Source organism: Sminthopsis crassicaudata, chromosome 2 (genome assembly GCF_048593235.1).
Source record: "Sminthopsis crassicaudata isolate SCR6 chromosome 2, ASM4859323v1, whole genome shotgun sequence".
NCBI classification, from domain to species: Eukaryota; Metazoa; Chordata; class Mammalia; order Dasyuromorphia; family Dasyuridae; genus Sminthopsis; species Sminthopsis crassicaudata.
This window is the reverse complement of record NC_133618.1, coordinates 254,680,404-254,705,572: the sequence shown is the minus strand read 5'-3', so window position 1 is coordinate 254,705,572 and position 25,169 is coordinate 254,680,404. Positions and strand designations below refer to the sequence as shown.

The 25,169-nt window shown below is 37.3% G+C and overlaps 1 protein-coding gene across 4 annotated transcripts in view; it reads right to left on the bottom strand.

Annotated features, from left to right (window-relative positions):
- RTEL1 (regulator of telomere elongation helicase 1) overlaps positions 1–25,169 on the bottom strand; it is a 99,467-nt gene that overhangs the window by 70,874 nt on the left and 3,424 nt on the right. For all 4 annotated transcript variants that reach the window (XM_074288866.1, XM_074288869.1, XM_074288868.1 and 1 more), the window contains exons 3-10: positions 24,062–24,260; positions 23,493–23,586; positions 21,402–21,483; positions 15,588–15,648; positions 4,764–4,839; positions 3,737–3,821; positions 3,109–3,174; positions 897–1,050 (exon numbers count right to left, since the gene is read on the bottom strand). In XM_074288866.1, the coding sequence (XP_074144967.1) occupies positions 897–1,050; positions 3,109–3,174; positions 3,737–3,821; positions 4,764–4,839; positions 15,588–15,648; positions 21,402–21,483; positions 23,493–23,586; positions 24,062–24,260 (817 nt within the window). The remainder of the gene's footprint in view (positions 1–896; positions 1,051–3,108; positions 3,175–3,736; positions 3,822–4,763; positions 4,840–15,587; positions 15,649–21,401; positions 21,484–23,492; positions 23,587–24,061; positions 24,261–25,169) is intronic.

Below are 25,169 nucleotides of genomic sequence, written 5' to 3'. Positions count from 1 at the left end.
ATTCATTTGCACATACAATGCTATGGAACAAAGTGATACAAGGAATGAGGGAAGTATTTAAAATTAATGATACTTTTTATGATGTAAATTGTGTCCTGCTTAATCTTTGGGGAGGAGCCTGATGTAAACTGTGCCCCCTTTTGGGGGGAGGGGTCAGAAAGGAACCTTTGTGGGAAAGGATGCTCCTGACTCTCAAACCCTCCTGGTCTCTGGAAGGGGCACATTCTTCCCAGACAACTCCCAAGATAAGTAATCTCATTCAATTTTTAATTGAATCGAATTGAAAATGATTCTCTCAGATTCATCCAAAGATTGGCCACAGACTGGGGAATAAAGATCAAAGAAGCCCCAGACCTCAGAAGGCTAATAAAAGACTCTGAACCCCAAAGCTTTGCTAAATGCCCTTTTGGACTTAGCCCACTGATGAAGATATTTTCTTCTCAGTGTAAACCCATCTTTGATAAATTCCTAATCAGTTTGCTGGCTAAGAAAGCTGTCTTCTTAGCATTAATAAACCCATTCTTGCCACAAACCTTATGCCTATATTTACTGAGGTTTGCAAATTCTTTCACAAAGTCTGCACAATTGGCCAAAGGGATCCCATTGCTATTAGGGGATCTTTTATCCTCAATTCTCCCACCTCATCATTTATATACTTAAGTCTTAGAATTTGAGATGCTGACTCACTTTCATTTTAAGGAAGACTGCTGGTGAATATAAGTTACAATGGCACAAAGTTCTATTGGCTAGAACTTGAGTCATCTGGCTTCTGGGGTTCCAGACTATCGTAAAGCCAATTTTCATATGATGGAAATCCTGTTTTTATTCTAGTCTGAAGAAGCTTGACTCTTTATTATTTCTCAAAAAACTGTTTCTTCCCCTGATTTCATGCCCACCTGAATTGTCAAGTTCCATGTTGAATTCTGCATGGATTTCATTTTGCTGTAGCAACTTTGTCTGTTCTTCTAGTACCTGATTTATAGCATCTAGACCAGATGCCAAATCGAAGGGAGTCAGATCAAATGAAGCCGATTCCTCGCATACTTTCTCCTGAAAAGTAAAGAAGCCCAAGTTGAGAACAGAACTAGGAAGGAATACTAAATACACTTCAGCTCTAAGTAGTTTTAGAGCTAGTGAAGCCCGAATAATTTGCTAGTAAATTGGCAAATCACTCAGGGTACCTGGTCACAGATTCAGGTAGAGAAAACAAAGGGAAGAAGTTAAAAGAACAAAAAAATGATACCCAAATCCTTTAATAAAAACAAACCTAAAGCTAACCTACTCAAAGAATAGAATGGGAATAGCCTGGCATTTCCTGTATTTTGATCTTCACAGCTGTTCTTTGAAGCTAGAGATATAACAATTAATATATTACCATGAAGTGGCACAGATGCTTTGGAGCCCGCTTTCTTTCAAATAGCTATCAAAATAAGGAAACTAATATTTACATAGGTCTTTAAAGTTTGCAAAGCACTTTATTTGTATTATCTCATTTGATCCTCAAAATAACTTTGTGAGGAAGGGGCTATGATCATCTCCATTTCAGAGGTGAGGAAAGTGAACCTGAGAGATGTTAAGTGACTTGCTAAGGTTCACATAGGTCATGTCTGCCTGGGATTTAAATTCAGTTCTTGCTAACTTCCTAACAAGGCCCATACTTGCCTCCGATAGCAAAGAAAACTCTCTGTCCTGGAGCTCCCTAGTTATACCTTTACCTCAGGATTTCTGGCTAGCATCTCATGAAAACAACTAAAACATGCAATTAACATGAGTTCAATATTGAATATTTGTTAATGAAACTCACAGGCCTTACTTAAGGTAATAATCTAATCATATGATCTTAAGAGGGGAATATGAGAGAGTACTCCCAAATCATGGATAGAATCTCCCTTGGCCCTACATCTAAAATGTGGCCCTACAAACACATACTCTCAAGTCATATTCCCTATGGTTTTTCCTAAGTTTTCCCTGTTGACAAAAACCAATGGCTTTAAGAACAAAGACAGTGAGTGTTTCTTTTTAGGAGTAAGGTTAAATAAATAATACAAAACAAAGAAATGAGGGCAAAAGGACAGGATTTACCTATTTATTCATTTTCAAACGTCACTGTTATCCCTCCCTCCAAAGATAGGAAAAATAAATCAACATATTATAACATAATTTCAAGAATCAACTATATACATTAATGAAACAAATTCTAGTACATTGTTGATAGAGCTGAAGAATGGCTTCCAAGAGACTTCTAACCATCTGTTAACATCCAATAATAGTCACAAAACTAACTATATATGTATTATCCCAGCTATTATGGCTCTATGCAAACAATGTTATTAGGTGAAAAGCCTTAGTCTATACACAAATGTTCCAAATACCTCCTATGTGTCTAATATTTGGGAAATAGTTAACTAAATTATGACATGTGTATGTAATATATGTAATATTGTAGCATAAAAAGTAACAGATATGACTAATACAAAAAAAAAAGAAAAGATCAAAATGAAGCTAACTACAATCATATGAATAAAAGCCAATAAAGTAAACCAAATTTTGAAGTGCCAAGACTGACTCTTTCTGACACTTACTGCACTCTTTCATCCCACCCCTAAAGATCATAAAGACATAAAGTTGTCAGTCTGCTTTTTAAAAGGACTTGATCTAAGTCTCGGGAAATCCAATCCAATTACATGCCAAGGGAAGAGAATATTATATGCCTGGGGAGAAAAGAAGATCATCAGGTTAAAGACAGAAAACACTAATTCAGGGTAAGGATAAATGTAAAGAAATTTAGAAATGCATCACATTGTACTTATGATGAAAAATGCTATCCCTCCCTAGAGAAAAACTGATGGTGCCTGACTACAAATAGAAGCATATATTTTTATTTTCTTTATTTTTAAGGGTTTTTTTTTTTGGCTATGATTTCTTTCACAGCATGATTTTCCCCCCCCCCAACACTGCCTTCTCAATGAGAGTAGATGGGGAAGGAGAAAGGAAAGAATTTGGAAATCAAAGTTTTAAAAATGAATGTTAAAAATTATTTCAGGGAAAAATTAAATTTAATTGAAAATATACTCCAGGGGCAAAAAAAAAAAAAAAAAAGAAACTTACTACATTGTGAGCTTCATCAAAGATCACTACTGTCCCTTTAAGGTCAATGTTGTGTGCCCTTCGTGTCTGCAAAATAAAAGTTAAGGAAAGAGAATGTATGAAGCTGGAGGCAAACGGCAAGTACGCTGATCTTTTACTCACCTTATTTTGGTTCCTACTGTTAGCAGAGAATGGTAGATTTTTCCTCTTATTGTACTCTTACTAGAAACGAGGTTCCAGAGCATACTAAATCAAATGATACAAAGATTTCCTTACTGCTTAGATATCAAATGACTATAATATTTTTGACAAAATTAATATTTGAGAAGGTATAGGACTGCTCTAGAAAAACTTGGCATTGTTCAAGCTGCCACAAAATGACTGATCTACAACTTCTGTGTATTTAAGCCTCTGTTTGGCACAGTTCTGAGCTCCTGACAAACTGATAAAAGAGTGAGTAGGTCTTAGTCTATTGCTGCTATCAGAGGATTTCACAGTTTTTTACTTTTATTCTATTCTTTGTAGCAGTGAAACTAGAAAAGACCTTGAACCAAACAATGCATTTTGCTAAGGCAAAATGTGTACCTAGGTTTTAGTCACTAAAAGTCAGTAAGGAAATAAGTATTAATACAAATTATGAAGTATTTACCTTGGAATCCAACAGATAATTGTACGGCATAAAAATTATGTCTGCTTGCTGCTTTAGTGTCCGAGATAAATAATAAGGGCAGACTCTGTTTAAAATGAAATAAGGAATCAGGCACTAATACCATTCAGAGTAAAAATGAGAATTCACTTTCCTTTTCTTGATTATACTCAAACTCAAGGGACTGGACGTGTGTACTAGACTGACCTCTTGAATGAGGAAACTCCCTTTACAAGGACACCTTGTCTACAACTTACCGTTTCCTAGAAAACAGAGAGATTGTAACATTTTCAATGAATAGAATGGGCATAGTTTTAAAAACAGACAGCTATCAGGAGGGGCTTTTGCCCAACTTGTGGCTACTTCTACATGCCAATAGATAGAAAGTTATAAAGAGCAAAAGCAATGTTTTTGTTTTCTCTAATAAGGATCCAAAAACAACAATGGGCTCCCCAATGGATCTTAACAGAGTATGTTAAATCTTCAAAATAATGTGGCTGTAGCTTTACAATTGTCAAACTTCATTCTGAAGAGCTTTACTTGGAGGAAGGTAAAGATCTTCAATGTAATCAGGTAGCACTGACCTCTGGCTAATCATCCTTTATAATGTTTTCTGACATAGCCAAAAGTATACAAATAAGGTACAGCAGCACCAGAACTGACTACTCAATAATAGAAAATACTTAGCTAGGTCTCACAGATTAAAAAAAAGGTTCCACTGTACTCAGAGACATTAACAAAAAGTAGAATGAGGCTAAAAACTGGCAGAGATCTGGGCTATGAGTAGAAAGTTCATAGGAATCTGAGGAGAACCACAAGGGAGCTCACACATTTCCACTGGCTCTTCTCTGGCAACTTCTGACTATTGTTATGAAATCCCATTATCCACAGTAATGTTAACTGAGCGTCTTATACAAATGAGACCCTACAATATATAGTAGGAACCTTGTGAAGGCCCAAATAAGTCAGCCTTCCTCTGCTTCTCACTGCTGAGCAATAAAGGAAGGAGGGAAAGAAAGGAGGTTCTTACTTGTGCCTGTTGCCACCTTTAACCAAATCTTCAATATCCAAGATGGGAGTGACCAGTTCCTTTTCCGTGCTCTTCTCTGTGAGAAAACAGCCAAGAATAAATAAAAGTGTTTTTCACTTAAAGGTTTCATGAGTTTTCAGGTCAGTCTTCAAGCCTCAAGAACACAAATCATTCCATAAGCAGGACAATACAGCTTCCCAACATCAGGATACTCTAGGATAGTACTTAGGGCAAAAATATAAAACCTGGTACACCATACACTGTCAGCACAATTATAACCCCTTAGGGACATTTCAGGAGCATCAGTGAAAGTCAGTTGAAACAAAGAATAGACACACCCTATACCTTAGCAAGAGTCTTCCCTTCCTAGGTTATGTATCTATACCATAACTCATAGTTAGATGCCAACTGGGTGAGGACACAAAGCCAATTTTTATTTCAGTGTAGTAATAGAAGTAGAAGAGATAGTTCTTTTTCACCTCCATCCCCAGGACAAACTGTCTGTTGTCAAAGCTTGGGGAGGAAGAAATGCCAAAAAGATTTCAAAGTGAGTTGGACAGGAATGTCCACTGGTTATGTATTTATTAATTTTTTACCTAAGATCCTTTTGTCTTTTTTTTAATTAAAGTTTTTATTTTCAAAATATATGCATGGATAATTTTTCAACATTAACTCTCACAAAACCCTTTGTTCCAATTTCCCTCTCCTTCCCTCCATCCCCCTATCCTAGATGGCAACTAATCCAATATATGTTAAACATGGTAAAAAAATATATATTAAATCCAATATATGCATACATACTTATACAATTATCTTGCTGCACAAGAAAAATCAAATCAAAAAGGAAAAAAGGAGAAAAAAATTAAAATTCAAGCAGAAAGAGTAAAAATGTTATGTTGTGATTCACACTAAGTTCCCATAATCCTCTCTCTGGATATAGACGGCTCTCATAATGACAAGATCATTGGAACTAACCTGAATCATCTCAATATTAAAAAGTGGCTATTTATTTATGATCTTATTTAGTTTTATGTGATGGAGTAGACAAAAGAACCATAGCTCACTCATGACATTCTCAAGAGGGTAAACAGACCTATGTTTTTCCCTGTCACCATCCCTTACTCAGGCATCTAGGTGACTCATTGGACAATATCAGGCCTCAACTCAAAAAGACTCATTTCCTCAGTTCAAATCTAGCCTCAGACATTTACTATCTGTGTGACCCTGGACAAGTCACTTAACCTTATTTATCTCCGTTTCCTCATCTGTAAAATGAGCTGGAGAAGAAAATGCAAAACTACCCCATTATCTTTGCCAAGAAAACCCCAAATGGGGACACAAGGGTTTTGCACATCTGAAAAACAACTGAAAATACTTCACTCAACTTAAGAGATAATTTTTACCTCCTAGTCAAACTATCATGGAGATAGCAGTTGCAATGGACTATTATTCTTGCATAATCTCAATTTAAGCAAATCTCTAGAGACAATTCTCAGAATGAGCTATAAGGCTGCAAGATGAAGATAACTACTCCTAGATTTGTCCTCTCTTATCAACTAAAATAAATTCTGGTATCTTTAAACACAAAAACAAAAGGCCTAATTATTGCATGTATTGTGGAACAAACCCAGGGATACAAAAGGAACCTGAGGAGGACAAGTGAGGAGGGGAGGGAGGAAGAAGCCTAGTAAGGGCCTACCCAATGGAGATCTATTTAATTTCAGAAAAGGGGCAAAATCAAGGTTGAGAAACCAAGAACAAACCTTAGAAAAATTCTTCATAGTGATAAAATTTGCAATATCATGTAGTAATTTCAAATAGTCTTTGCAAGGAGGACCGTGATAGTGATGAGCTAAGTAAGACTGATTCAGTGACCTTGATTGCTATCTTTACTCTCATCTTCCTCTATCATAGCCAACAGGTGATATTCATCCCAACTCAAATGCAGGATCAAAAATTCTGAACTGAGAAAACTCTATATCTGAGAGAATAGTGGTACGGTAAGCTACCTAAAAAATGTTAGTTCTTTTTGTCAACAATGGAAACCAGGCATCAAAACAAGTTGCAAGGGATTCAAGCTTTACTGTAAGCATATGAAACATAATTTCTTAGTCACCATTGGCCCTTTAGTGGAAGCTGACAATTACATGAAAGTATCAACAGATAGAAGATGCATTAATCACACAACTACTCCCTATTCAATCTTTTTCTTAGTAATAGTCCTTGACAGAAAAAATCCTTTAAAATAATAGTCCTCCCAGCAGGATGAATACAGAGAGGCTTGGAGAAACTTACGTGAACTGATGCTGAGTGAAATGAGCAGAACCAGGAGATCATTGTACACTTTAACAATGATATTGTATGAAGATATATTCTGACTGAAGTGGATATCTTCAACATAAAGAAGATCTAATTCAGTTCCAGTTGATCAATGATGGATAGAAACAGCTACACCCAGAGAAGGAACACTGGGAATTGAGTGTAAACTGTTAGCACTATTGTCTTTCTACCCAGGTTACTTATACCTTCAGAATCCAATTCTTATCGTGCAATAAGAAATTTGGTTTTACACACATATATTGTATCTAGGTTATACTAGAACACATTAAATATGTATGGGATTGCCTGTCATCTAGGGGAGGGAGGGGAAAATTTGGAAAAGTGAATACAAGGGATAATGTTGTAAAAAAAATTATAAAATTAATAAAAAAAATTAAAATAAATAAAATAATAGTATTCTCAGAAGAAATGTGGCACAGGCTTTCCAAACATTTCCTTGCCAAAACAGCAGATAGCATTTACATCAATTAGTTCTTTGTTTTGGTGTACTAGGACTTTAATTCCAGTAACAAGAATAAACAAATACTTGTTACCTCTTACATGAGCTCTGCTCTCACTAAAGTACTAATCGCTCTGTTCCTCCACAGCATGACGGGCCCAAAACATCTCTAAGGCTCCCAGAATAGGGGGACTAGGGAAAGCCGGAAACAAGACAGAGAGAGGAGAGAAGGTATCCACTCAGCAATACCATAGCAACAGCAGCAGCCAATTGCTGTAAACTAAACCTCAGCCAGAGACCAACACAAAGCCTTCCCATTAAGAGTCATTGTTTAACCTTGGCTGGCAAAGTCCCCAGGGTACACTTCTTTCCCTTTATAATTTAAGATCAACTAATCAAAGAAGCTAAAACAGGAACAAAAAGAAGGGCCATCTTTTAAAAATCCCAAAATCAAAGGGATTAAAACTAAAATTCTTTTCTGGAAACAGCTCTCTCTCTCTGGCAAGGAATAGAAAGATTGAATATGACTTTCCTTGTTCCAAATCACTTGCTATGTTACAAGTTAGTTCAGATGGCTCATATATATGAATGCGAGCTGAAATATGGGAGTGTTCCTATATCCTATATCAACAGAACCTTCAGACTATGGGCACCAAGCTTGCTTCTCAACAAAAATAGACCCACTGAGAAATACCTTCAAGAAGAAGCTTAACATTTAAGAAGGGAGCCAAAGGGGCAAAGACTAGGAACATTGTGATCTGTGTTATAAACCCTATCACCAACTCTAAAAATCTTTGCTTCCATTCTAGAATCCTCAAGTGATTTACAAAAATAACCCCAGGTCCAACTGGTTAAATCCAAGCTCTTAAGAATAGAAAACTGATCTGGCTTGAACTGTTAGGTGTTGTAAACATTAAAATTGAGGTGTAAATGTCAATGTTGAGTTGAAATGTAAAGATGATTGACTACAGAGGACCAAGAAAGAATCCACAAAAGAAGGATATTGTAAAAAAAAAAAAAAAAAATTAAGAAGTGGGGGTTGATGAGGTCTAAACAAATGTTGAGGTCTAGATAAGGGATACCTAAATAAAATTAGGATTAATTGAGGTCTAGTGGCAGGTTTGGGGTACAGGGAGTCAAATGGAGCTCCCCTGCAACCCCTTTGGATTCGGCACAAGGATACAAAGTTAAGTGAGTTCTAATGGCGGCGCAAGAGTCCCCTATAAAGGAATTTACAGGCCCCAAAACCTAGATTAATAAAAAAGATTTATTATAGGGTTTGGAAGTAAGGTTAAAGTCTGGTTAGTAAAAGCAGTTAGAGGAAGAAATACACCAAAAGTGGCGGACAGAGAGTCTGTGAGGCAAAGCATGGTGCTTGCATGTTTCGACCCTCTGCCAGGAGATGATTCCAGCTTGGCTCTTTTATTTGTTTGAAGGGGTGGAGCCCAGGTTGATTCCTTGAGGGCCAGAACCCACCAGGTGGGGGTTGGGAAACCTGACCAGATCATTAGAATAGGGGCTGGGTACAGCCCAAGTTAGCTCAGATATGGATCTCTCCCCTTGGAAAACAAAAAGGTGGTTTTTGACCAGATCTTGTAAATCAAAGGTCAGTCTCAAAGGGGGTTGGAGATCAGAAAGGAATCTTAAAGGGGGCTACCGCCTGCATCAGGGGTGAAATTAGTTGTAGCAGGAGGCAGAAATTATAAACTAAGAGTAGAAAGAATTCAAAGATAAAAATCCTCTTGCAATGTGCAACTGTGTCCATCAGCCTAAATAATGTTCTTAGAGCTAGAAGAAGACAAATGGAGAAGAGAGGCAATGCAGAAGCCTTGCTTCTCAGAATATTGACTATCTCCTCCTTTCTTGGTGCTTTCATAATTACAGGTGCTAGATATGCCAGGTGAGTAGGACTGGAATAGCCAACACTCATACCACTCATGTATTCCTTACAGAAAAGCTTAGCCTGCATAGTTGGTAGCCACAGGAGTTCTCTAGGAAGGTTACAGATACAAGATGATTTGACAGAAAAAGTGCCTTTTACTTAAAACTTTCTGGTTCCTTAATATTCACCCAGTTTATCTTTCAAGAGACTGAATAGAAAGCTAAGCAATAAGCAATATTCTTGATACGCTCAAATAACTCTTTTCCTTTTCTTTTTTCCTTTCTTACCTTCTCTTACTTTCTTATTTAGTTATCTTTTTCCTATTAGCACTTCATCGTAAACTATTTCTCCTCTCTGTTCTGTGTAGATTTCTGAGGACACTGAAATCTCCTGCTCTTTTTTCTAACAACAGACTCAGCTGTCTCCTGCCCCACCCCATTCCACTCCTTTCTGGTCTTCAGCCAACACTACTGATATTAGGCCACTTTCCAGGAAGCTGAGAGGCTGGCTCTCCTATGCAGTGAGTGGCTCAGAGTTTAACCACTGGCGCAGCAAAGACTTTTAGGTATATAACTGGCAAAGATTTTTCTCTCCCTAGTAAAAGAAAGTCTGGCTGGACCTGTTTTGGGGGCATCTGTGTAGTTTCTGGTATCAAGAAAAGTAGTATCAAGGAGTAAAGCAGAAGAAAGGCTTTTTCCAGTTGTCCTTCCCTTAACTACTGCTGTCAGAGGCAATGAATCCCAGGGGATGAGGTCTCTAGATTTCTTTAGCTGCATGAAGGGGGCATTCCTGAAAGCCCTGATGTCACATAGGCCAGCCATAATAAATAGAAAGTAAAATTATCTAGTAAGGACTTTCAGGGGCCTTAGAGCTAAGACCTTTCCTGAACAAAATGAAAGCCTCAATCTGTTGTTCATTTACTCTATGTGCTGTGGTTCTTTCAATTTCCAGAGGAATTATGAAGAGAATTAGGAAGGGCCACTAACAGATATCAGGAGCTCCAAGGAGGAGCTATTTGATTCTAGACCACAACAACTGCACACTTTTCAGTACAGTATCAAAAACTGTTAGCATCCTTTTGAGAACTGTCAACACTCAACCAGGAAAAGCATTCCCTGGGGATTCCAGCTTCTTTGTTTCTCCCTCCTATGATTTTCTTATGATGTTTTCTTCTTTCTTATACATCACTGGTCTTTTATATTTCTACCATGAACCATGTGGTTTAGATGAGTAGAAGAGAATTAAGGAAGGGAGGAGAGAGAAGGAGCTTCCCAACCAATCCTTATCAAGGATACCCTTGACACATGTTGCATAGGGGTTTCCCTTTGCTCACCTGAAATTTCCTCCTACTGGGCTGGCCTAGGTGGCACTAGTGCTGCCAGGGTTGCACAATTTTTGTGGGAAAGAAGAAAGATAGTAGCTGTATGTGTGTGTGTGGGAAAGTACTGAAGAAGGAGTAAGGAAGAGAATGCATTCTAGTGCATCCCGACAACTCTAAAGGAATAACATAAAAAGGCTGGAAACAATGATTTAGATTAATAGGTTTTAAATACTGGTTAAACTCATGGAGAGAGCCTTCAGACCTCATTCTTCACTACTAAAGGCCAAAGTAGGTGGGCAGAGCAACCACTGTTTAGACCAGTGGTCCTCAAACTTTTAAAATAGGGGCCCAGTTCACTGTCCCTCAAACTGTGGGAGGGCTGGACTATAGTAAAAATAAAAACTCACACTCTGTCTCCACCCTTCAGCCCATTTGCCATAAAGCGGTGGGCCGAATAAAGGTCCTCAGCAAGCCGCTTCTGGCCCAAGGGCCATAGTTTGAGAACTCCTGGTTTAGACCAAATAAGGAAGTCCTGACTCAGACATCCCTGCTCAAGCATATTCTCTGACCTCTGTTATAAGATCCCAGAAGATAGAGGCTATAGCACTGGCTATTCTTGAGGACTAAGATTGTAGGCTTCCTCAATCCCTGCTAATTCTGCCCCCTCTCACTCCTTACCATCCAGTTCCACACAGATTTAAAAAAACAAAAAAACAAAAAAACAAAAAAAAAACCAGCCCCATGAACCTCTCATCACTGTTAGAAGCCTGAAGAGGTTAGGGGAAGGAGCAGCTACAAGGGAAGGATGCTCTAAGACACTGCCACAAAGGTGTGAAGTGGCTAGGGAATTGCTTGGTCTCCTTTACCACATGATTCTACCAGAATCAGTTTGTAGAAGTACAATGAAGGTGCAAGTAGCATTTTGCCAAAGATTTATAACTATCTCCACCATATATCCTTCCCAATCACTATTATCATTAACCCTCCCATCACTTTCACTGATTGCCTCAATGAATGTCCTTTCCATTGGAATGGTTTCCTATAGCAAGTAAATTCCTACCTCCTGTTCCCCAACCTTTACAACTTAGGGTTTTCTTGACAAGGTAAAAACTTCTTTATTCTGTTTCCACTTCCTGGCTTGAATTCATCAACCTCTTTAACTCTCAAGATTTCCCTCTTTACTTTAACTGGGCCACCTCCCATCTTAGCCTTCATCAACACCCAAAACATTACATCACTATAATCTTGACTGAAATTGCATTCTGTTATCCTAATGTCCCACCCATTTTTCCTGCCTATTTCTCTGTAGTCTACTACTTTTCAATCTCACTGTGAACTCCAATTTTCCCCTAGCCTCCTTTCTCCTATTACAACAACTCTTTCTGGCTTCATTTTCCTGTTTCCACAATAAATCAATGAATACACATTTATTAAGTGTCTACTATGTGTCTCAGACACTTAACACTTCCTAGTAGTGTGACCCCGGGCAAGTCATTTAACCTTAGCCTCAGAAAAAAAAAAAAAAGAAAAGAAAAGAAGAAGATATAAATTCAGTACAAAATAAATAAATAAATAAATTTAGTAATAAATATTTATTACTTCCCCTTCCCTTAGGGTCTGGATCCTATAATTAACTAGGCCAACAAACACTGTACACTCTTGAATCCTCTTGGCCTTCCTTTATATAAGTATATGTTGAATATATTGGACTACCTACCATCTAGGGGAGAGGGTGAGGGGAAGGAGGGGAAAATTTGGAACAGAAGGTTTTGTAAGGGTCAATGTTGAAAAAATTAGCCATGCATATGTTTTGTAAGTAAAAAAATATAATTAAAAAAAGCACATGTTGAAAACCTTTAATTCAGAGTTACCTTCACCATTTACCTTTTCAGTATTCTAACTCCTACCTCCCTGTTATTTGTATAAACTTAAAATGTACTCTAATCAATCAACCTGCATTTAGTAAATGCTTATTCTGTGCCAAGTACACCTCCATCAGGCATCTTAGATTACTTCAGCACTATGATGTGAAATGCCTATGATCAGGAAGTAACTTAACCTTAACCCTCCTGTCATTTTCCTCTACTTCTCCACCCAAGTTAGGGCTTCTTTCTCTTTATACTAGCTTGTATTTACTTCTCTAATTATGTGTTATATATTCCCAATGCAATATGAGCTCTTTGAACATTAATTCATATTTTTCTTTGTATCCTCAACATCTAATTCATTATGTTTTAGGTATAGCTAATGGTTAATAAATGTGTAATAAATTAACTGAAATTAAATAAATTATTCACTCTGGTTTCCCAACTACCATAAAAACAATGAAAATTGAATGGGAAAAAATGGGCAGCTTCTCTGTCTGTGGCCCTCCTCCACCATGTCTGTAATAGTAAAAATTCAAATATCACAATGTAATCCTACTATTGGCTCCCAAATGGGCTTGATATATGTTTGTTGAACTCAAGCAGGCAACAATTGCAGTTATTCAAAGTGAGTGACATATAACTTCAATTAACCTATTTATTCACAGTGGAATAACAAAAAAAGACCCAGTGGTTTTGTGGTTCTAATGACACAGGAAGAAGAAAGGATGAAGAACACTAGGCTGCTTTCAAAAAGATACAGAGCAGGAGAAGGAAGTCTTAGGCCATATGGTGGCAGTAAGGCACTAACCAAGAAATCATCCAAACTCTCAACTAATCCTAGAAGTACCAGAATTCTTTCTTCAGGTCCCAAAGAGCTTGCAAAGATAGAAATGGAACATTTGAAATCTAATAGGTTTTGGGTAGAATAACAGGGTTCTTAAGAGAGATCCCAGTGATAGAATTGCCAGCTTTTAATTGGGAAAACATTTTCTATATTTGGATTTGTATTCTATCTACTTTCTTCCTTCCTTTTTTTTTCCCTGAGGCAACTGGGTTAAGTGACTTGCCCAAGGTCACACGAGTAGGAAGTATTAAGTGCCTGAGGCCAGATTTAACCTCAGGTCCTCCTGACTTCAAGGCTGGTATTCTATCCATTGCACCACTTAGCTGCCCCTCTACTTTCTAAAAGATTTAAAACAGCTTACAAAATTAAATAAATGGAAAACAAGACAATTGGAAGAATCCTTCCTAATGTTCTAGCTCTTGTGAGGCCACCTGCCATGATTGGGTTTTATCCCCAAGAGAGTGGTGAAAACAGGCCCACTAAGAATACAAGTTTGGCAACAAAGAGTAATAGGAAATAACAAATAAATATAAATATTGTTGATTTGAGAGAACCATTTAATTCTAAAGATAGCAAATAGATATTCTTTTTAAAACTATTTTTTATGTGATGCAGTTTTAGCAACCATTAACTTTCTTTGGTAATAAGAGACAGCACCTTAAAAGAAGAGAAATGGGACTTTTAGTATAGCTGCTCCAGACTTGAGAACGCTGACTTCGTCCTTCTTGGGGAGACTATACAATTGGATAATTCCCCCTTGTGCCCTTCTACTCCAATGGAATAGCTTAAATAGTTTGCCACTGTACAAAAGAACTAGGTATTTGGAAATATGGACAATTTGAGGGTTATTTCAGAGGCACCAAACAGAAAATCACATATGATCATTTGGGGATTATATGTAGAATATCAAGGCATTAAAAGGAAATTTTGTATCTTTTCTAGCAGAGGAGAAGCAGCACAATATTTTTCATGTGAGATAACTGACTTTTCCCCAGCTAAAAGTTTATTTAAAAAGTCTCCTCATCCTCATGAGTTTGTGTCTTCTTGATCCAACTCACTTCCAGTTGATCAATGATGGACAGAAATAACTATACCCAGAGAAGGAACACTGGGAAGTGAATGTAAATTGTTAGCACTACTGTCTATCTACCCAGGTTACTTATACCTTCGGAAGCTAATAATTAATGTGCAACAAGAAAATGGTATTTACACACATATATTGTATCTAGGTTATATTGTAACACATGTAAAATGTATGGGATTACCTGTCATGGGGGGGGGAGTGGAGGGACGGAGGGGATAATTTGGAAAAATGAATTAAAAAAAAAAAAAAAAAGATTAGAAAAGAGTTTGTGTCTTCTTCTATAAAATAAGATTTGCATTATTTACCTAACAGTAAATAACAGTTGCCCATTAGCCCTTGTAAAAAACCATTTAAATATGAGTCACTGTTATTAATACAGATGACAGTTTTACCTATGGCACAGCTTGCAAAGGATATAAAAATTGTTCCTAACATAACAGAATGAGACCCAAGGCCATTTGTTATTGAGGCAATATGAAAAATGCTGAACTCCAAGGACTAACACTGGTTGCCTAACTCTAGAACCTATCCAGTTAACAATACTCAATTCATCATTGGGAAATGGTACTGTTTTAGAGGCCATGTTTTAGAAGTACTTTCTCACTGATTTTCTGGTTGCTGGAGCCAGTCTAAATCTATTGGAAAAATAATCAAAGAATGCCAAACTTCAAGGGAGAGACTCTGAATTATCCTTTAGATTATGAGAGAGGAATGTTGATATTAAACCATGGTAATATTTTCATCATCTACATTTAGGCCTATTGGAACATTTATTTGAATCCCTGAAGAATTAAAAGTTGTAACAATCACACATTGTTACATCTCTGATTACTGTCCCTGTGTGACCAAAGGGCAAGTCCCATGAGCTCAAATATTTATGGTCAGAGTCAGAAATAGAATCCTGTTCTATTAGTACTTGATTCCATCCAGTAGAGCATCTACAAGGGAAGTATGCCATGTAAATTCATTTACTTATAACAAAAAATGGAGAAATTATATCATTCTTTAATGCCCCTTCCAAAGAAACTGATGATGTTCCCACTTACCTTCCACATTGTTGTAGAAATGACATGAGTGAGTTGACACCTTCTTTCGACACACATGGATCTGGAAAATAAAATATATTTGTATACTTATCTGAAGGATCAGTGTGCCCAAAAGGGAAAAGAAGAGTTTTGTTATGGAAGATCTAAATGACAAAAATCAACTCCAATGGACACCAGCTGGTTGAAGTGCTGTACTCCCAATTTTCTTTTTTCTTTTCTTTTTTTTTTTTTTTAATTTTTATTTTATTTTATAATTATAACATTTTTTTGACAGTACATATGCATGGGTAATTTTTTACAACATTATCCCTTGCACTTCTATTCAGATTTTTTCCCTTCCTCCCCCAACCCCCTCCCCCAGATGGCAAGCAGTCTTATATATGTTAAATATATTACAGTATATTCTAGATACAATATATGTGTGTAGAACCGAATTTTTTGTTGCACAGGAAGAATTGGATTCAGAAGGTAAAAATAACAGTTTACATTTATTTCCCAGTGTCCCTTTTCTGGATGTAGCTGGTTCTGTCCATCATTAATCAATTGGAATTGGATTAGCTCTTCTCTATGTTGAAGAAATCCACTTCCATCAGCATACATCCTTGTACAGTATCATTGTTGAAGTGTATAATGATCTTCTGGTTCTGCTCGTTTCACTCAGCATCAGTTGATGTAAGTCTCTCCAAGCCTCTCTGTATTTCTCCTGTTGGTCATTTCTTATAGAACAATAATATTCCATAACATTCATATACCATAGTTTACCCAACCATTCTCCAATTGATGGACATCCATTCATCTTCCAGCTTCTAGCCACTATGAAAAGGGCTGCCACAAACATTTTGGCACATACAGGTCCCTTTCCCTTCTTTAGTAGTTCCTTGGGGTATAAGCCCAGTAGTAGTATGGCTGGGTCAAAGGGTATGCACATTTTGATAACTTTTTGGGCATAATTCCAGATTGCTCTCCAGAATGGTTGGATTCTTTCACAACTCCACCAACAATGCATCAGTGTCCCAGTTTTCCCACAGCCCCTCTAACATTCATCGTTATTTGTTCCTGTCATCTTAGCCAATCTGACAGGTGTGTAATGATACCTCAGAGTTGTCTTAATTTGCATTTCTCTGATCAATAGTGATTTGGAACACTCTTTCATATGAGTGGAAATAGTTTTAATTTCATCATCTGAAAATTGTCTGTTCATATCCTTTGACCATTTATCAATTGGAGAATGGCTTGATTTCTTATAAATTAAAGTCAATTCTCTGTATATTTTGGAGATGAGGCCTTTATCAGAACCTTTAACTGTAAAAATTTTTTCCCAATTTGTTACTTCCCTTCTAATCTTGTTTGCATTAGTTTTGTTTGTGCAGAAACTTTTTAATTTGGTGTAATCAAAATGTTCTATTTTGTGATCAATAATGGTCTCTAGTTCTCCCTTGGACACAAACTCCTTCCTCCTCCACAAGTCTGAGAGGTAAACCATCCCATGTTCCTCCAATTTATTTATGATTTTGTTCTTTATGCCTAAATCTTGGACCCATTTTGATCTAATCTTAGTATGTGGTGTTAAATGTGGGTCCATGCCTCGTTTCTGCCATACTAATTTCCAGTTTTCCCAGCAGTTTTTGTCAAATAATGAATTCTTATCCCAAAATTTGGGATCTTTGGGTTTGTCAAAGATTAGATTGCTATTTTTATTCACTATCTTGCCCTGTGAACCTAACCTATGCCACTGATCAACTAGTCTATTTCTTAGCGAATACCAAATGGTTTTGGTGACTGTTGCTTTATAATATAGCTTTAAATCAGGTACACTTAGACCACCTTCTTCTGACTTTTTTTTCATTAGTTCCCTTGCAATTCTCGACCTTTTATTCTTCCATATGAATTTTGTTGTTATTTTTTCTAGGTCATTAAAATAGTTTCTTGGGAGTATGATTGGTATAGCACTAAATAAATAGATTAGTTTGGGGAGTATTGTCATCTTTATTATATTCGCTCGGCCTATCCAAGAACACTGAATGTCTTTCCAATTATTTAAATCTGACTTTATTTTTGTGGCAAGTGTTTTGTAATTTTGCTCATATAATTCCTGACTCTCCTTTGGTAAATTTTCTTTTTTCTTGTTCCAATAGACAGTTGGTAATGAAAATTTCTGCACTGGATCAGAGGCTTATTCATCAGCAATCATTGGTTAGGAGACTATGTTATGAGGAAGTGAATTCCCCATCACAAGGCACATACAGCAGAGACTGGATGGCTCTTTGGCTACTGCTGAGGAGACTGTGACTTCAGCAAGCATTTGAACTAGATAAAATTCTAAGGTCAGCTCTGTATGGACATTTCAGTCTATGATTCTAGAAACAACAACTTCTCCTGAGATACCTTCACATCACAGCACTGATGGTATGTGAAGCCACATCTTCACATGTGAAAGCTGTGAGAAAGTGAAAAAGCTGAAGAGAAGTGATCATGGGTTCCTCACCTCAACCTTTATCCAGTTTCAAAAACTAGGAATATAAATAGTAAAAGCTACTGAGATCTAAACTTGATCAGTAAGCATTTATTAAATATTTATTATCTACTAGAATATACAAAAACAAAAAGTCCCTGCCTTCAAAAAATTTGCAATCTATCAAAAGAAGCCTGATGCATAAAATTATGCAAAATACACACAAGCTGATTTTAAGGAAGAGGCACCAATAACTCCAGGGATTAGAAAAGACCTCAACTGTACATAGAAAAGGTCACACCCAGAGTTTCTCCCTCCTCTACTATTGCAATTCCATAACCAAAAACTCTTCTATTTGATCATCATTTCTTATCATTCCCAGTTCTCATATATACCTTACTCCTCCTAAACCCATTCTTCATCCTGATCAAACCCTCCAATCCCTCTGCCCCTCAGGAATTTCCCAGGTTCTTAATTCTACTTTTGATTTTGTTTTCCTTCTTTCACAATATCAATACAGTTCTGTTCTATTCTATATTTTACTCTATATTCTACTCCCAAATCGCTTTCCCTTTAAATGATGCCATTGCTGTCTTGCCAAGCATCACCCCCAGGTTATTTCTCCCTTATGTTGCTCATGCTCAAGTTCCCACATGGCTGAATGGAGCTGGCAAAGAACCATCTGGGACCCCTACAAATTTAGGTTATCTTAATTCAATTGGACCCTTACTGCAGCAAAGCAATCTTTTAATCCTCTCTATGTGATTCTCTATCTCACTCCTAAGGATCAGGCAAACTTTTTTTTTTGGCTGAGGCAATTGAGGTTAAGTGACTTGACTAGAGTCACACAGCTAGGAAGTGTTAAGTGTCTGAGATTAGATTTGAACTCAGGTCCTCCTGATTTCAGGGCTCGAGCTCTATCCATTGCACCACCTAGCTACCCCCAGTCAAACTTTTTTGCCTCAAACATATTGTATCACTTTTCTGCCCTTCTTTCCCAAACTCCATACCAAACCCCAAATCTCAGGTAAGAATTTCACTTCATATTTTACTGAGAAAATAAGAGGCCATTAGTTTGAAGTTCTTCTCTCCATCTCTTCATATCAAAACTCTTTGACATCCATCCTCCATTTTCTCCTTACTGATTTCTGTAATTTCTGATGATGGATGGTCCTTTTTCTTGAAAGTCGACGCTACTACATGTGCACTTGATCCTATTCTCTTCTGACATCTCTAGTGCCCTTAAATATCACTCTCCCACTAATCTTCAAATCTCTCCCTCTCTGCTGGTTCCTTTTCTACTGCCTATATACACATCTGAGTCTTCCCATTTTTAAAAAGCCGTCACGATACTTAACCATAAAGCTACCATCACCCTTAGTTTTTACCCTTTTTGGCCAAACTACAAGAAATGTCTGCTAGTGATAGTTGTAGCCTATGCTTCCACTCTTCTCACTTCCTTCCTTAATTTTTGAAATCTGGCTTCTGATATTATCAGTTTACTAATGCTAATTTATCCGTATAGTGGCCAGATCTACAAGATCTGATGGTCTCCTCTCCATCTAGATTCATCTTGACCTCTCTATAGTATTTCACACTGAGGATCCTTTCTTCCTGAATACCCTTCTTTGAATTGTCATGACACTCTCTTCTAGGTTTCTTCCTTCTTCCCTGACTGTCCCTCTTGGTATTCTTTGCTAGATTATCATTCATGTCCCACTAATTGTGGGTACACTCCAAATTCTCTGGCCTGTTTCTTTTCTTTTCCCTTCTTCATTGGTCCTCTCTCCTCTTCCTTCTGTCATACTCTCTTCCTTGATGATCACGTAAATTCCCATGAATTTACCATCTCTTTAAAAATGATTTCCAGATCTACACATCCAAGCTCTCTCCAGAGCTCCAGGCCTTAAACACTAATTGCCTAATGGATAATTCAAAATAGATGGCCTACATCTGTAGCAATATCTATTGCTAGCTCAATATATCCAAAACAGAACTCATCATTTTTCTATTCAAATTCACCCTTTCCCCAAATTTACCCCATTTTTGTCTAAAGTATTTTTGTCATCCATTCAGTTTCCCATATTCACAACCTCATCATTATCTCTTACCCCTCACTTTTCTTCACCCCACATTATCATATTTCTAAATGTCATTGTTTCTATCTCACATCTAGACCCTTCTCACTATTCACACAGATAACACTGTAGTTTAATCTTTCATTAACTTTTTAAAAAAACTCATTCTTATTTAACATTTTTTAAAATTTGGATTTCCAAATTCTCTCTCCCTCTAGCACATGTCCATCTATTGAAATTTTTTTTTTAAACAGTGGTTTTGTTGTTGTTGTTTTTTTCCTTCACTAACTCTTAACTGAATTATCATTATGGCCACTTAATAAAGATTCCTACCATAATTCTTTCCTCACTTCACACTAACCTCCAGAGCAGCCAAAGTGACCTTTCTTGAGCACAGGTCAGACCATGTCATTTCTCCCCTCCATAACCTTTAGCAGGTATCCACTGCCTTCTAGGATCAAACATAAATGATGTTGTTGGGTTTTTAAAGCCTTTTGCAACCTGGAGCCAACCTGCCTTTCCAGATTTATTATATGTACACTACACCTCTCTTTCCATACTCTATACAGTCCGACCACACACAGCATTCCATTATATGTTCCCATGGCCATCCTCTTTGCCTGGAATGACACTCTTTTCTCCTTACTCTTAGAATATTTTTTTCCTTTAAAATTCTGCTTGACTGAGCAACTTTTATACCAAAGCCTTCCTCACCTCCTCCAATTATTAGTACCTCTATCCCAAAATTACTTTTTTTTTCTTTTGAGTATATTTAGATATGTATAGATTGTCTTCCCCAAAAGAATCTCTTAAGAGTAAAGATAGGCTTTTTGGTAGGGTTTTTTTATGTATCTCCAGTGCCTAATATGGTACTTGGCACATAACAGGTATTCAATAAATGCTTACCAACTGATAAAGTGAATAAAGTAGGTTGAAATCAGTTCATGAAAGGCTTTAAATGCCAAACAAAAGAGTTTGTACTTGATCCTAAAAGCAATAAATTGGAAACAGCTGGAATTTATTAAGGGAGGGGAGAAAGCCAGGCAGATCTGTCCTTCAGAAAAAATTGCTTTGGAAGCTGGCTGGAAGATGGAAATGAGAAAGGAGTGATTTTCTTTTTGGGCAGCTAAGTTGAGGGGAACACCACTGAGCAGAAGAATAAAAAAAAGTCCCCAATATGCATTAAAAAAAAAAACAAAACACTTGCTGAATTCTTGATGAGTTGCAAGCAAATGAAAAGGGCATATAAATTGGAAGGGCTTGAAGGGAATGCCAAGTGCCTACCTGTATGTGGTTACTTTCTATCTTCCTCACTTCAGGGTTGATGCAGAGTTGTTCTCTAGAGCCCAGTACACACACCTTTGGTCTATTTAAAAATAATGTACAGTTAGTTGGGAAAAAAAAGAAAGTCCACAAAACACATAGCTCAGACAGAAATTGGACACATGCAGAGAACAGGCATAGAGAGGCCAGCAAGCTATAAAGGTATAGAAGGAAGACAAAAAAAAGCAGAGATGGGCAGTATAGCTTTGAAAGTCTTAGGCTGAATTTACTAGGTACTCAAAAAGAAAAGCAAACTGCATAAGAGAGATGTGAAGTTGCAAGTACAGTACATTTTTGGGGTTCTACAATTCATAAAAAAGCCAATTTAATATAGTAATATAGAATAAAAATTTTTAATGTTTTTAAAAGTTATTTTGGAATGGTTATTATTTACAAGCAATCACTGAGTAGGCTTCATCTATCTTAAATGGGTTACCCTAGTGTAACATGCCTTCCTGGCAGTTACAATTACTAGTCTGTCCTAGGCCCAACAGAGTACTTTTGACCACTGACCTTTGCAGTGTCAACTCTACCCGGCTCGTCTCTTCTGAGGCCTTCAAAGGTCTCTGGCCATGATTTCTTGAATCTATAGTTTAATAACCGGTAGCGTGCTCAAGAACAGCCACGTGTAATCTTAAAAGCCTTTATTATATCTACTCACATAATACCCTGACTTACTGCCCTGACTTGTCAGTTCCCTAGTGAACACTTGGTCTGAAGACCCACATGTTCACTACCAAACTCCTTACCTCTTGGCTATCCATCAGCTTGGCTTGGCTACCCCAGGCTAGGGAGCCAGGTTAAAGAGAGCGGCTGCTGTCTGCAATGGGCTTATAAAGGGCTTGTGAGGTCACACACACAGCCAACCAGCGAAAGAGCTGTCACCCATTACGAAGCTATCTCAATATGGCCAGGATCCCATCCACAGGGCAGTCCTATATCCACAGAGATTACTTCTGGGCCACTCAGTCTTCTGTTGTGCTGTGGCGCTGACCATTTAGAATAAAAATTTTTAATGTTTTTAAAAGTTATTTTGGAATGGTTGTTATTTACAAGCAATTACTGAGTAAGCTTCTATCTTAAATGGGCTACCCTGGATCTTCAATTAATCCAAATAATTTTGTTATAGGAAGAAGAGTCAGGTAGATTAAAAAGATTTCTTAAGCTGAGTAGAGGGAGGTGAGGAAACAGAGAGGAAAACATGATACTCAAGAGTCACACAATAATGACTTCACTTTAAGAGTCTAATAAGAGAAAGGAGATCAAAGACAGATAAATGAATCATCCTATGTGAGTTCTAATCAAAATCTCTACCATATCTTCATTTAATAAGCTTTGCAGAGAGCTATTCCCTCAAGTCCTCAGAGTACAACAGACTTATTCTGCTTCAAGTGGTGAAGGAGTCAGAGAACTACAAGCAAGATTGGGACCATGGAAGTATGCAAAGGATGTTGTTTGTCCTTTCTTCTCTAAGAAGACCATGACATTAGAGAGGTTTTATCCATGGCACATAAGTGAATAGGATTTAAGAGAAGATGAGCTGGGCAAAGTCACTAGCCTCATTTTCTCCTCCAGAGCCATCTGGGCTCTAGTGACAAGATAGAGATCAAGATGATTGGAGATGGTCCTGGAAGCAGTGGAAGACTTTGGCCTTTTTAATCTAAGGTCTTTACTAGGTCTCACCTTGAACATGCATGTTGAAACCTGATCTAAATATCTGAGTTCCGACTTACTCCTAATATGAGAAAGTATATTGAAACACAATGCCAGGCATTAATCTTGACTCCAAACTTTCAACCCATTAAAGAAAATAAAGGCAGCTAAATTAGGCTAGTCCTCTAGTTCAGGGGAGATGAATTAAGATGAACAAGAAGAGAAAGTGCAATGCATACAATCCCAAAACAAAATTATTTCTCAAAAGAAAATGGCATGCAATGCTGAATTTAAAAACATTAAAAATTCCTTTATCTCTGGGAACTAATTATAATGCTTTAACTCTTTAGACAGTAAGATCTTCTCTTCTACAAAAGTCTATTTTTATCATATACCTACCTGTAAGTGGTGCTTCTTAACTCACTAATGACCTGAGAGAGCTGAGAATGGGTTCTGGAGGCATAAATGATCTTCGGAATATCTGTATAGTAGGCTGACAAATTGTGGAATTGAGGCAGAGGAGGCAAAAATAAAATAATTACATGAAGAATAGCCTAAAGACAACACTTTTATTTTATTTTATTATTTTTTTATTTAGCAAAATTAGCATTCAAATAACAACTCCCTCCCCCCATAGCCAGTGGAGAATTTTACAACCTAAGATAATCTACTAGAAATGAAATAAGTAGATTCATTGCCATAAAAGAAAAGGTTCTAACCCCAGGTTTAAATTCAGAACGGGTAGTGAGAAATGAGACAGTCACAAATATTCTCACATTCCTTTTATTCAAAAAACAGAGGCAGTTAGGTAGGTGAAATAATCATGTACTATCCTTGAAGTCAGGAAAACCTGAATTCAAAGGATAGAAAATGAGAGAACAAGCATCTCAGTCTTGAATCTCGTTCATTTCTTCTCTAGTCTGGGCTATCAGATGTCAGAAGGTAGTGGAGAAAAGAGGAGGTTGTACCTGTGGTATCTCCATCTGTGGCAGAATTCCCCCATGATGACATTGGTCTATCAGGAAAGAGTTCTACCCCTTGCATCCTCTCAGTGATCTTTCGGGCAGTGATTGTGTCTTTAAAGTGCTCCCGCCAAGCCAGAGTTGTACAAAGAAGGCAAAGAGTCTTCCCTGTTCCTGTAGGGCTCTCAAGAATTCCATTTACCTTCTGAAAATCAGGGAAATGAAAGAAAGACAAAAAGATCAAGTCAAAGGGCTACATTGGTCCTTTATTAGCCTCAAAAGTTCAGCAGAACTAGATTAGTATCTGAATCACTCAATAACTCATGGCTTATGACACTTAAAGGTTTACAAAACATATTCCTCACAATAGGAATAGATATTCATTTTACAAACGAAATTCAGGTTAGGTGAGGTTAGGTGACTTGTCCACAGTCACATAAGTATCTTGGAAGAATAGGAAGCCCAAGGTTTAAAACCAAATTCACTATTTTTTTACTAAAGCATGTTGTCTATGAACTTGGGGCTTCTAGAGCTGTAAGCATCTCCTGTACTAGCCATAACAGTGATAGTTTTGTTACCTAGACCAGAAATCATATGCAGGAAGTCCTAATTTCTTCATCTCTGGAACTTCTGTCCTGACTGGTGACTGCCTTATATGGTCCTCTTTCGGGAAAAATCAGCACCTGCTTCATTTCACTCTCTAGTAACCAGCCATACAATCTCACCAGCTGCCTAGCTACTTCACACATACCCTTCCCCAAAATTTGGGAATCATATTAAGAGAACCCTGCCCCTGTTTCTAAGGGAATATCAATCTGCTCCTCTATTCATTCACCATCCTGGTGACCTTCTGGATCAAAGTGCCCCACTGTGGCCTGCACTGTAAGCTCTTCAAGATACTGTGGGGAAAAAACCTGAAAAAACTTCTATGAGCTGATAAAAAGTGTAATGTACTGTGTACAAAGTAACAGCAATATTGTAAGATGATCAATTGTGAATGATATAACTATTCTCAGCAAAACAATGATCCAAAACAAACTCTAAAAGGACTGATGATAAAAAATGCTATCCTCATTTTTTTTTTTGGGGGGGGGTCTAAAGTTTTCTTTCACAA